Below are 14312 nucleotides of genomic sequence, written 5' to 3'. Positions count from 1 at the left end.
AACAATTTCCAAATAAAAAACACAGACACGATTTTACACCTACAAGACTGGCAAAAACTAAAATGTCATTTAATACTAAGCATAAGAATAGGTACAAAAGTAATGATCACACACAGCTGGAGAGACAGAAGTTGATATAACCACTCTGGAAAATAATTTCAGCTTTACTAGTAAAGTTAAAGATGAGTATATCAGGATCTGGAATTCCACTCCTATAGATGTGTACCTGGAGAACTGTTTGTGTCACCATTGTTTTTCAGGCAAAAAAAAAAAAAGCCCCATCTCCAATGGAATGAATAAATGCATTGGGATAGTTTCCTACAATGGAATATTATACAGGAGTACAAATAAATTAGAACTTCATATATTGGCATTAAAGAATCACAAAACCTAGCATTGAATGAAGGCAGAAAGTCACAGGGAAAACAAGGAACCTCTTTTTATGTAGGATATAACTGGGCAAATAATAAACAATATGTTGTTGAGAGATCTATTTGTAAGTGGCAAACTTTATAGAAAAACAAACAGTAACACCATATTCTGGAGAGTGGTTACTTCTGATGAGTAGGAATGAAAAAGTGATTGAAGTGGGTGCACAGAGGACTTCTCTCTTTTCAGTTATGAGAAAAGGCTTGAGTTTTCAAATTATGATTATTTTTTAAATTCTATGCATGTGTTTGTGTATTTGGGTGAGTATGGGTGTTGTGAATAATACATTTCCCAATAAAAAATATTAGCGTGCTAAAGAAACACATATTAAGAAATAAAGTATGTAACTTTAATTCTAATACTTTTAAAAACTCTCATATTGGTAAATAATAGTTTTGTGTAATCAAAGCTAGCAATATGTACAACATCAACAAGGGGCAAAAGGGCCCCAAAAAACCTTAAAATTAATTTTGTTTTGGATATGTTAACAACTGGATACAAAGATGATGTAAATTGCATAAATCAAATAATATCCAGTAAGTGTAACACAAAAAGAAAGGGAGGAGTGATTACCTTTAAAATGGTAAAATACACTCATTTTAATTTCACTAATATGCTTGCTATTACAATCGTACTAAAAGAGGTGCCAGGTCATAAGCCAGCTACAGAGGTCTGGGTTTGTTTTGTTTTTTTCTTTCTCAACTGATAATTTTGGTACTCTTGGGTGAACTCTTAAGAATTGTATTTCTAAAAGAAAACAAGAAGGACCCTACAGAAAAGAAACAAATATGACTAGAATGCAAGAGGGTCTGATTTATGAGGAAAGATTAAAGGACTTAAGCTGCACAGCTTGGCTAAGTGATGACAAAGGAGAGTATGATAACAGTCTACAAATATTTGAAAAGCATATACCAAGGAGAGAGGATTTGATATTTATCTTGGTACAAGGTTGTTCAACTGGCTGTGAATGGTTGATGTTAAAGAGAAGAAAACTCAGGCTATCAAGGAAACTTCCTGGTAGAAGTGTATGAAATCAATGGATCCATTCCCTAAAAAACAATGTCAACTTCAGTAGCTGCTTGAAGCAAAAATTTGGCCCACACTAGAAGACCCACAGGAAAAGAAAAGCTTTCTTTGATGGGGAGAAAATATTATCATTAAGTTTTGTTCATTTGTTTCATTCCTGTGAATTAACAGATTCTGAGACAATCTCTAAGACATTTCTGAAATTTAAACCACTCCATTTATGAATAAAAAATTTAAAACAATAACAATTATTAATACTAAATAGTAACTGCTCTTAACATCTTTTTCCTGTTTTTTATTTTGTTTTTGTTGTTTTTTGCTGTTGTTGTTTTTGTTTGCTTTTATATTTTGAACTATTTAAAACTTTTTAAAAGATACAGAGAAAAAAATAATAAATACCCACTTACCATCCTGATTAAGACATGAGACATTTCCAATACTAAAGCAGCCTTGCCTAATCTCGTTCCCTTCTTCCCCCACAAGAAATAATGTTCTGGGCTTGGTTTAGATCATTTCTACTCAAACATTAAAATATTTACCTAGTATGTAAATGTTCTTAATATTATACTATTCTTTAAAACTGGTACCATACAGTATGTATCCTTGTACTTTCAATATGTTTTTCTCACTCAACTTTAGGTTTTTGAGACGACCCTAATTTGATTATTATAACCATCATTCATTCATTCGCTCATACCCAAAGCAGTATAGCACTCCATTGTATAAATGTATAAAAACTTATTTCCCATTATATCATAATGAACATTTAGATTATTTTCGAGTATTCTGCAATTATAAATCATGTCGCAGTGAACATCCTCATACACACCTCCTTGTGCACAATGTGAAGGTTTCTTTAGGAATGCAGTCATAAAGTGTGTAAATCTTCAACTTCACTAGGTATTGTCCCTTCCACTCTGTATGAGAGTTCCTTTGGTCCATATTCCTGTCAACAGTGTGTCTTTAGACATTTTAATTGTTGTTAATGTAATATTTGTGAGACAATCACACATTAGGGTTTTAATTTTTCATTTCCCTAATTAATATTTAGATTGAGCATTTTTTTATTGGCAAGGGGTGGTATTCAACATATGTTATGGACACTGGTCAACCAGAACGCCAACTAGCACTGTTAGTCATTCTTTGTTTACCCTGAATTAATTGCTTCTTCATATACTTTGCTATATTTCTGTTGGGTTATCTTTTCATATTGACTTGAATTCCATACATATTCTAGAACAGTGCTGGCCAGTACAGCTTTCTGTTATGATGGAAATGTTCTGTATCTTTCCTGTCCAATACAGTAACCACTAGCCACATATAACTCTTAGGCACTTGAAATGTAGCTAATGTGACTGATAAACTAAATTTTTTACTTTACTTAATTAATAGTCACATGTGGCTAGCAGCTACCATATTTTACAACACAGTAATAGATATTTATTATCTGTCATTCAGTGCTTCTCAATTTACAATGGGGTTACATCCCAATAAAACCATTACAATTGGAAAATATTGTAAGTCAAAAATGCATTTAATATACCCAACTTACTGAACATTATAACTTAGCCTAGCCTACCTTAAACGTGCTTGGAACATTTACATTAGGTTACAGTAGGGAAAAATCATTTAACACAAAGCTTATTTTACAATGAAGTGTTAAATAACTCATGTAATGTATTAAATACTATATTGAAAGTGAGAAGCGGAATGGTTGTATGGGTACTTGAAGTACAGTTTCTACTGAATGCGTACCCCTTTCACACCATCACAAAGTCGAAAAATTGTAAGTCAAACCATTTTAAGCCAAGGACCAACTGTATATAATTTATAAATATCCAGTTATGTTTTACATATTTTACATATATTTGCTTTTGTGTCCGTTTTTCATAATTAACATTTCTCTATATCATTAAAAGAGCCTTTTAATAAATAATATTTAGCCACACAAAAGTACAACAAATTATGTAACCATTTCTTTGATATTAGTCATTTAGGTTACATATAGTTTTTCACTGTAATCAATAAAAACTTTGTGCATAATTTTCTGTCTGCATTTCCTATTTTTGGGGGGCGTGGTGGCTCACGCCTGTAGTCCCAACACTTTGGAATTCCGGCCGAGGTGGGCAGATCACCTGAGGTCAGGAGTTCGAGTCCAACCTGGCCAACATGGCAAAACCCCGGCTCTACTAAAAATACAAAAATTAGCCAGGCGTGGCAGCACACGCCTGTAATCCCAGCTACTCAGGAAGCTGAGGTAGGAGAATCACTTGAACACTGGAGACCCAGGTTGCAATGAGCCGAGATCACACCACGGCACTCCAACCTGGGTGACAGAGTGAGACTCCATCTCAGAAAAAAAAAAAAAAAAAAAATTTCATACAAAATCCATATAAAAGTAGAATTAGTAGGAAAAGGATATAAATACTTTAAAGACTCTTGGTGAAGATCTTCCAAACATTTTCCAAAATTTCATTCTCCTTCAGCAAGATATGAAAGAGTTACCTCATTCTGCCTTCACCAACTTCACAATAATTTTTAAATATTTGATAGTTTCATATTGTAAAATGTTATCTTAATTTTTGTTCATTTGGTAATCCTTTCCTCATGCATTTATCAGCTTTTTCTTTCTCCTGTGAGTCATCTATTCACATATTCTACTACTTATTGTGCTCTTCATATTTTTATAGGATTTTCATGTACTACGGATATAATTTTATTGTCATATTTGCTGAAGGTATTTCCCCCAGTTTTTCCTTTGACTTCAAATTTTGTATATGTTGCTTTTGATATGAAGAATTTTCCAACTCTGTGTTTTTCTTTTTCCTATGAAATTTCTTAAACTGCTTTTATACTTAGAAAGTGAATAACTCCTTCCAGATGTGGGATAGATATATATATTTCCTCCTAAGTATTATTTTTATATTTAGTTGTTTATATGAAATTCACATAAGTTGTTAAGTTGTGAGGTATAGAAATTTTTTTGCAAAATAGTCAATTTTTCTAACATTATCCCCTGAATAATTTTATGTATATAGTACTCCACCTTTCTCCGAAAAGGACAGGGAAAAATATTTTCTTTCTTCATTTGTTGTAATTTCTCCTTGGTCATATGCTAAAACCTTATAAACACTAGGGTCTTTTGTCAGGTACCATATCTCTGCTGCAGATTTGTTCCATCTGCAGTTGGCTCAGCATCACAATGTCATAATATTTTGATATGTGGCAGACACATCCCCTTTTCACTCTTCTTGTTTACATTTCTCTTAACTATTACTTCCTGTATATTCTTCTGGATTAAGCTCGTAACCATATTCATCTCCAAAAATTAATCACCCACTCAAATTTTCATTAGAATATAAAATGTCTAAATTCATTTAGGAAGAATTGGAGTATTTATAATCTAGCATTGCTATCCAGCACATGGTATGTCATTTCGTTTGTAGTTTTCTTTCACGCCTGTACTTTTTTTTCCAAAAAGGCGGTGTGCTTCTCTTATTATAACTGCTCCTGAATGTTTCGCAGTTCTTCTGGCTCATACCAGAATTTTACAATCTTCTACCTTTCTTGTCTTCCACAAAAACTGTTGCTACCTATCTCAATAGATCTGTGAGAAAATTAAGTCCCACAGAAAATGATTTGAACCATCATTTTGTCAGTTCTCTCAAGGATGGTGCTTAATCAATACCATTCTAAACTCTCATGCATAAAAGAGTTTATTCCTTATATTCAGTGGGTGTCTTAGGGCATTAGGGCTACATTCTCGCTAGGAAACCTGCTTGAGAATAGCTAGGACTTTCTTTTAAGTTCCTCAAACTCCTACTTTCTTTCCCTGACTTTTGCCACAGCACATGACCTACACTACCATTCCTGAGAGAAATGCGAAACTACCAAACAGAAGAGACCACAACTTTCTGCCAAAAAAATCTACAAATCTGCTTGCATCCGAACTTACCCTTTCTCTTTCTAGTTTTCATGGAAGCACTGCTCCTCCTCTCTAGGGCCAATTCCTCTAATCTGACCTCCTCAGTGACCTTGTGCTCTCAAATTTCCTTTCTTTAATATTTTCAGTCTTCACTCTTTACTGTATCTGTTTTATTAGCATTAGACATTAGTCTAATCATCCTTCAAAACTAAATTCCAAAAAATTAGCTGGATGTGGTGGTGTGTGCCTGTAGTCCCAGCTACTTGGGAAGCTGAGGTGGGAGGATCACTTGAGCCCAGGAGGTTAAGGCTGCAGTGAGTCAAGATTGTGCCACTGCACACCAGCCTGGGTGACAGGGTGAGACCCAGTCTCAAAAACAAAACCAAAAAAATCCCAAATCCCAAGTCCTTTTCCAATTATCACCCTGAACTTGACTAAATGTTCTACATTCAATGCTACTTCCCACTCATTTCACAAACCAAACCCCAGCTCACCACTGAAAAGGCTCTCCCTGAAATCATTAGTTATCTCCACTTAACTAATTCCGTGGATCCTTTCCACTCCTTATCTTGATGACTTTTCAGCACCATCTGAGCATTCCTTTCCATAGGGAGCATTTTTTTCTCCTGACTCCTGTGACACTGTATTCTCCTCCTTCTCTTCTTACCACTCTAGACTCTCTTCTGTTATCTCGCTGACACTCTTCCTCTCATCTTTCACAACTCTTTTTTGGTAACCTCTTGTCTTCTCATTCATTTTTTCCCTAAGTGTTTTTATCCATTACCATGGCTTCAATCACCATCAAACTAAATCTTGAAGTCCTCCTTTCCAATCACATATATCCAACTGCCCACTTAAAATTTGTGTTAAATGTTTCACAAACACATCAAATATGACAAGTCCCAAATTAAACCCATTATCTTTTTACTCTTTCTACCTGCTTCTCCTTCAATATTTCCCAACTAAAATCAGTTACTTCTCTCCATCTTTAGGGTTACTATTCTAGTCCAGATCTTCTCTTGTACAGACTATCCAGATGGCCTCCAATGGATCTACTGGATTCCGGCCTTACACTCTTCTAATGTATTCTCCATGTCATGGTCAGAATGAGTTTTATAAAACACAAGTCTGATGGTGGAACTCTCCTTTAGTGGCTTCCCATTACAGAATTCTTAACCCAATGAGACTACATACAATCCAGCCTCTACCTAGTATATTACTCTCTACCTCATTCTATACTATAACTATGCATACATTTTTTTTATTTTTGCTACAACGTGATGCACCTCTGCTTGCCTTCACATATGCCAGTGGTTGACATTTGGCAATATCAGAGACATTTTTGGTTGTCACGACAAGGGGGTGGGGGCCTGCTACTGGAATGTAATGGGTAGAGGCCAGAGGTGCTGTGATACTACTAAGCATCCTACAATATACTTGATATATTCCATAAATATTATTATCTGAACCACAATTTCCATAGTATGGAGGCTGAGAAACCCTGGCCTATGCTATTCCATCTGTCTTAACCACTCTTCTTCCCTCTTCCCCTACTCCACTCCTCCTCCAAACTACCACTATATTCTCAATTATTTCCTTAATATCACTTCCTGTGAAGAATGTCCTCAACTCCCTAAACCTAGTTACTCCCATGACACCCTTTAGAATTTCTTATAATTACTTGTTCAAGATATACTTCCCTGCTATACTGTAAAGCTCTGGAAGGGCAGGACCAAATCTCTTCATTCACCATTTTGTCCCCTAGTACCTGTAATATCATATGTCTGTTAATTAATATCTTGACCATGGGTTTTAAAAAAATAGAATCTTTCTCTGACCTCTTAGAAAAGCAAATATATCTCTCAGCCTCATTTTTCTTAGCTGTAAATATGCTGACACCATACCTCACAGTTATGAATGTTCAAATGAACTGATGTATATGAAGATTTGCACTGAAAATCTTGTGTCTGAGCACACCAATGATGGTTGGTCATCCTAAATACAATTTTTTTTTGAGATAGGGTCTCACACTGTTGCCTAGGCTAGAGTACAGTGGCACAATCATGGCTCACTGCAACCTCCCCACCTCTTCGGCTCAAGCGATTCTGTTGCCTCAGCCTCTTCAGTAGCTGGGATTACAGGCGTGTACCACCATGCCCAACTAATTTTTTGTATTTTTAGTACAGACAGCATTTTACTATGTTGGCCAGGCTGGTCTTGAATTCTTGGGCTCAAGTGATCCACCCACTTCGGCCTCCCAAAGAAAATAATTTTTAAAAAATTTCAATTCTGTTGTGAAAATATTTTATTACCATTTTAAACATATTTAGAGTAGTTCTGAGCCTTTAGAAAGCTCTTAGCTGTGTTAATTTCTATAATCATCAAAGTAATGGTACACTATTATTGCCTTCAGGTATCCATAGAAAATGGTTAGGCTATAGAGTTTAATCAGAATATTTTATTTTAATTTTAGTAATAAAATCTACAACAGTATTTGTAGCATCCTCTTCTAAGAAGGAAAAAGTAGACCTGAGAAATATTTTTCTTTTGTTCCATGAAACAAGGCTTGCCATTTATCGGCTGAGGGCTTGCTAATACCACCAACCTCATCAAACTAGTAGAAAGAACACCTGAGAGAAATTATTTAAATTCCCTATTGACATAAACTTTACTCAACCAAAGTGTATCTCTAAGTCAATATTTTTGCAGTTTCACAATTGTTTATCTAATAAAGAGCTATTATTTCATTGATAAAAAGAGCAATCTGGAGGATTTTTATTATGTAATTAGCCATTAACTGTATTAAAAGCACTGGTGGAAAGAAATTGGCCATTTAGTGGGTTGGGGGCCTCATATTATTTCTTAAAATATGCTTGCATCATTTCACCAAACTAATGGAGTTACACTTTACCTCAGGTCCAGATTTACTACACAACACATGGTCATGTGTCCTTAGCTTGGCAGCATCTCTTCTTAATGATTAGTTAACTTGAGGATAATGAAGGCCTTATCATGTGTCTAATTAGCCATGCAGTCCCTGATGGTAGTCTAACTCATTTAGATAAAGTCTGTTCTTGAAGGAGGGGGTGGAGAGGAAGCCTAGGGAGAAAGATTGTATACACGTGTGTACGTGTGTGTGTGCGTGTGTGTGTGTATGTGTGTGTATACAAGGTAGTAAAACAAACCATAGTGTAGCATAGCATTTGGGCTCCTTGATAACTAATAAATGTTTTGTCTAAATGGGTACAGTGCAAAGACCAATTCTTTCCATATCCTCAGCTTTAGCTTTTTGTTTATATTTAAGTGAAAACTTTCTGGATAAATGATAGTCTTTTTTTTTACAGTCTTGTAAGTATCTGATATTAGGTAAAGATAATTAAAAATGTATCTCTCCTAGGTTAACTGAAAGTTGTTTGGTAGATACAGGCAAAGATTCGTTTGTTGTCACAAATCTAATTGAGCTGTATCTGAAGTCCTTTGTCAAGGGATTCCTAATAAATAACATTTATTTCTACATTTGCTAAAGGGAATAATTAACATGTATTGCTCAGCTTGCGAGACATATTATAGCAGATGCAAAACTGAGATGAAAAGAATTCTTACCTCATTCTTTAGCTTGCTTCCAGAAAACCTGAAAAAATTAGAATATTTTCCATTAGTTCAGTTCAAACAAAATTACAGCTATAGCATTCAGTGATATGTAGACAACCTAAAGAAGCAGTAATTTCATACCATGATTAGGGAAATAAGCTGGAGAAATTTGCTTTTTTAAAAGAATTCAAGCATCTTTCTCAACTTACTAAAACAAAATAAGTTCTTTAGAAAAAAAGTAAAATGAATAATATTTTTAAAAGTCAGGTGAGATTTGAGACAAGTAAAGGACACTCACTGTTAAACATGTGTGTGTGTTCCAGCCTATATTTACATTTTATAGTGGGGTGGTGGCTAGTAAGCAGCCTTATGTTCCTTGTAATATCTAAATTTATCTTAGTATGACTCAGCGACTAAACGTTTTTTTTCCACAAGATACTTTACTTTTAAAAATAATTTTTCCTTTTAAGAGCTAAGAGCAGTTATTGGTAAATTATACCACAAGGCAATCTCAGATACAGATCTAGTTATTCTGAGTTTCAGTTTAAAAAACGAATGATGTGTTATCACTGGCTTCCTTAGATGTAACCTCACTTACTAATATCCCCATGATAGTTAACAGTGGCTTAGAGCAATGTGCTGTTTATTTTCATTCATGTTTTACCTTTCATAGAAACCCAAACAGGTCAGTAGTTTCACCTTCGTAAGGTAAGATCATGGTCAAAGTATATGTGATTAGAGATTATTACAATAAACTTTCTATCTTGGTAAGGTGCTAGTCAAGCCCATAGATCTTTAAAACAGGTTGTCTCAGAAAAAAAATTATATTTACATTTACTGCCTTTATTTTATTGAATCCAATCTGAAAATAGACTTTGCTTTATTAGTAAATACTAATTTAAAAGCAACTCTGCTTACTTGATTTCTCCTCTTCATCTCTCTGGAACACCAAGTACACAATTAATTTCTCACTAATTATGACAAGTTATATAATTTGCCCAGGAAGCTAGATTATATAATCCTCCTTACAAAGTGGACATTAAGGTCCGATGCTTAAATGGAAACATTTTGATAAGGAAAATTAAGAAGTCATTTTATTCAATAGGTATCATGCATATTTAAAGAAACACAGAGAATTGGTCTTGAAGATGGTGTAACTCTACCTTGTCAAGCCTTTTCCAGAATAAACGGAGTGGTAATATGCACTGCTCTCTTTGATGCCAATCCCATAGTAATGATACCTAGAGCAAAGACAGGAACCAGCTCTGTGTTAATGAAGGAGATTTTTGAAGAGGAAAAAGAGACTAAGGTGTAACTGAAGTAACCATGAATAAGAACTGCAAACCCTGATGACCTTTCTTTTCTGACATTTTTCAGGTAGGTAGCATCTTAATGTGCTATATCCCTCTTTGATAGCCACTACTCCTACTCGTTGTTGTTATTTCCGACTCTAGGCTTGAAAAGGATAGGAGAATTACCTACTGACAATCCTCTTACGTCCCCCAAAACATTAGGTTCCAAATCCCAAGAATGTATAAATGTAGGCATTGGCTCTAAGTATATGTACTGTATGTATTTACAAATTGAGTGATTCAGCATGAATTTAGTCAATTGGACAAGAAACTGCTACGGTTTTCTTTACCATATCTATTGAATGGAAAAAAGAGTACGACATTATGTGTGGGGAAGATCAATCTCATGCATGGGAATATGTATGAAGCAAGTGACCCTTTACACATTATTTTCCTCATGAGGACTCAAAAGTCCAATTCACTATTTTCACTTCAAACTTTCGTGCAACAATGGGGAGAAGGCTATGGTGTGAATCAATGAAAATGACATGTGGAAAGTAACAGTACCATAGATAATTTATTATAAATATGCCAATGGATCATGAGTCACAATACAAGTACAGCAGCTCACTGATTCTCAAATTATAGCTCATTCTCCTAAGCCACAAACTCTTGACATATTACACATCCATATATAAACACTACAGATATTATACACATGCTAGTGGAATAGTGGACATTTAGTGAGGATAGCCAGAATCCTCTAGCATCTGCTTTATGTGGTCAGTCCCTACTCTCTGCCATCCGTCCCCCATAACTACCTACTGTTTACCAACTCCTTCAATTTGCTTTCATCTAACATCAGGAAAGGAATGAAAAAAAGAGAATGAGGGGCTTTCCAGTGGACTTCAGCCTAACTATATTTTAAAACATTGTTTCTGAACATCACCATCTGAGTTTAAAGTGGATCCTTTAATCTGAGGATCCACCATCTGAATCCACAGTTCATCCATCTGGTTGAATGGATGAATCCTCAGTTTATCCGTCAAGGTCCCCATCTCTGGCCTCAGCAGGAAAGAACTACTGGCCAAGAAGTTCCACTCCTAAACATTTTCAGGATCCAGGACAGGAGTACAAATGGAAGCCTACATACCATATGAATAGCTATTTGAAAACTATAAATCGAGCTAACGAACTGCTAACAAACATATTCCTGTTCTCTTACATTGACAATTTACCTCCATAATGATCTGGTAGGTAAATATGAATTTAGCACTCTTAGACTCCTGGAGTTCCATGTGGGAACATGGTGGTGGGGGGAGACCCACACCTTCACCCCATTTTTCAGCTCTGGCTCCTTTGTTCACTGTGAGGGAACTGGACTGCACATTCAAGATCCAGCTGCATCTGCATCACCCACTAACAGCTACCCCCTGGCCGCACCTCAGGCTAGGGTTATGAACACTAGTGGAGCAGGTGGGTCTTCTGAGGATAGACTTGGAACATGCCCAATACAGGACCAAGAAGTGGGCCAGGGGCAGTTTGGACAGGGAATTCCAGGGCCCCAGGGACCCAGAAGTGGGATGTGGTTTTTGGATGGACACATTCACTCAGGCTTTGGACTCCTGCCTCCTATGAAGACAGCAGCTGGAGGACAGCCAGAATGAGCCCTCCAAAGTGGGAGGCCCAGAAATGGCTTCTCTCTTCTCAGGTTCTAAGGGCAGGACTGTGGCAGCAAACTTGCCTCTATTGATTCAAGGTCATTGGAGATGAAGGAAAAAGGATTTTTAAACATCAAAACAACAACAGCAGCAACAAATATTATAACAAATGTTTTCAGAAAGAGTTGTTATATTTGGGAAACAATAATATATGGTGGTCAAGGTAAATGAGGATATTTTATGATTCTGGAAGACTGGGAAGATGTTTTCAAGTCCTCAATTTTGGTAGACGTATAATTATAGTCTGCTAACCTGAAAAAAGGAGCCTCATAACTGCTCGTTTTTACAGTACAGAAAAATAAATCCTGTGGTAGATGGAAAAAAAGAACCTCTAAGGTATAATGGAACAAAGGGAGAAATGAAGGAAATAGAAAACTTAACGGAAACTTCAAAATATTGAACTGAGTTATGTCTCTAATTATAAATGAAAAGAAAGAAGCTTACTTAAGTCATAAAGACTTTACCGAAGGAGCCATATTAATAGATATAGATAAGGGAAATATTTAAAACTGTGAAAATAAACAGCAGATTTAGATGATAGTCACATATATTAGTAGAATTAGTTAATAAGCCAGAATCTGAAATAATTACTAATATTTCATTTGTTAGATTTTAGAACTAAGATACCAAAAGAAATGTTTATATATTAGAAGAAATAAATCAAGTAATGTTTGAAAACAGAGATCCATTAGAATGGAAAGATGTTGTAATTTCATGTTCTTTTTGCAAAGCTTACTGTTTGTTCATAAGCTTTATAGCTTAAATAACTACATTTTAGCCACTTGCTAAAGCAATACATGTTAAACATTGGCTTAAAAATGTATAAGCTTCTTTTATTATAACTTCAATTTTCTTGCTTCTCAACTCTGATCCTCTTTTCAGTGTGGTAAAATGGTTTGCCATGCGGATTGAGAACAAACTACACTGTCTTCACAGGTGGTACACAAAAATCACAAGACAAGTCAAAGGGATGACCATGAGTTCAATAAATATTAGAGTAGATACTGTGCCCTGACCACTGTGCTAGTTGTTAGGACAATGATGAACAAAACAGACATTGAAAATCTGATCAGGAATATTCATGTTTCCAAATCCTTCCCAAGTCTATGGCCTCCTGATGCCTGCTGTTATGGAAAAGTGACTACACTGACCAGCACTGAGGCACATTTTACTTGCAGTTTTTAAAACCACCTGATATTCACATTTTTAAAAAACTGCTACATTTTAAGACCAAATAAATTCTAACTAATACAGATGTGTAACTTTTTTCTTACGATTTTTAAGGATAGAATGTTTTATTATGCAACTTATTTGTTTCTTATTGTTATAAATGACTATATTGTTTGGCCTCCTTATTCCTGTCCCCAGTCATTAGGACAGAATATCTTTACAAATAGAAATATTTACTGCCTCTACCTATATCCAAAATATTTATATTCCAAAAGTAACTATTTTATATATACCTTAAAATTTTTTTTTAAATTAATGTATGTATTTTATGTATAAGTCAAATGTAAATAACACCATAAACCCACACACAAACTGACACCTGAAGAAAATGACTTGGTCAGCTACATTCGGCTCTACAAGAGAGAAACGGCATACCCTTTTCCTATTAGCAATGCCTTAGATTTTAGATATGTTGATGTAGCTGAGCATATACTATCAATACAATCTTATATACATGACAGGAGATAGAGAACCAGTGAAAGAGTACACTCTTTTTTTCCCTACATATATTCAGTGCTTACTGTGTGCTATGTGCTGAGGATTCAAAGAGAGGTGGAGGAGAGTCTCTGGAGGAGTTGACAGTCTTGCGAGGGAACAAATAATGCAGAGAGAGAATTGTAATACCAAATTAATATTTGCTACCATTGAAGCAGGTGATAATGAGTCATGATAGAAATAGTTACCAGTTTTGAACATCTATTACCTGCAAAGAATTGTATGTATACATGATCTCAAATTTTCACAGCAGCCTGCAAGTAGAGCAATATCCCAATCCAAAACAGACGTTCAAAAATTATGTGATTTGTTTAAAAATGTTACAGGTTTGAAGGCAAAATTTAAACCCATGATTCCACAAACCATATTGCCTCCACACTCAAGATGCAAAAGATATCTCTCTTTTGTATTGCAATTTTATTTACAATTAGAAAGTTCTAGTGAAATGTAGTTCAAATATGCCTGCCTTCATGCACACACACTCTTTATTCTTGTTTGGCAGGAGTAATGTAAGCATAGATAACGAATATGAATTATTAAGACCCACACCACTGATCTGGATGTTTCATATTTGACATTCCACATATAAACTCCCAGAATGTA

The 14312-nt window shown here is 35.2% G+C and overlaps 1 protein-coding gene across 1 annotated transcript in view; it reads right to left on the bottom strand.

Annotated features, from left to right (window-relative positions):
- RFX6 (regulatory factor X, 6) overlaps positions 1 to 14312 on the bottom strand; it is a 55453-nt gene that overhangs the window by 28245 nt on the left and 12896 nt on the right. The window contains exons 5-6 of the mRNA XM_011935071.1: positions 10135 to 10212; positions 8984 to 9011 (exon numbers count right to left, since the gene is read on the bottom strand). Of these exons, the coding sequence (XP_011790461.1) occupies positions 8984 to 9011; positions 10135 to 10212 (106 nt within the window). The remainder of the gene's footprint in view (positions 1 to 8983; positions 9012 to 10134; positions 10213 to 14312) is intronic.

The sequence above is a fragment of the Colobus angolensis genome, unplaced genomic scaffold (assembly GCF_000951035.1).
Source record: "Colobus angolensis palliatus isolate OR3802 unplaced genomic scaffold, Cang.pa_1.0 Scaffold14, whole genome shotgun sequence".
NCBI classification, from domain to species: domain Eukaryota; kingdom Metazoa; phylum Chordata; class Mammalia; order Primates; family Cercopithecidae; genus Colobus; species Colobus angolensis.
This window is presented reverse-complemented; position numbering and strand designations above follow the sequence as displayed.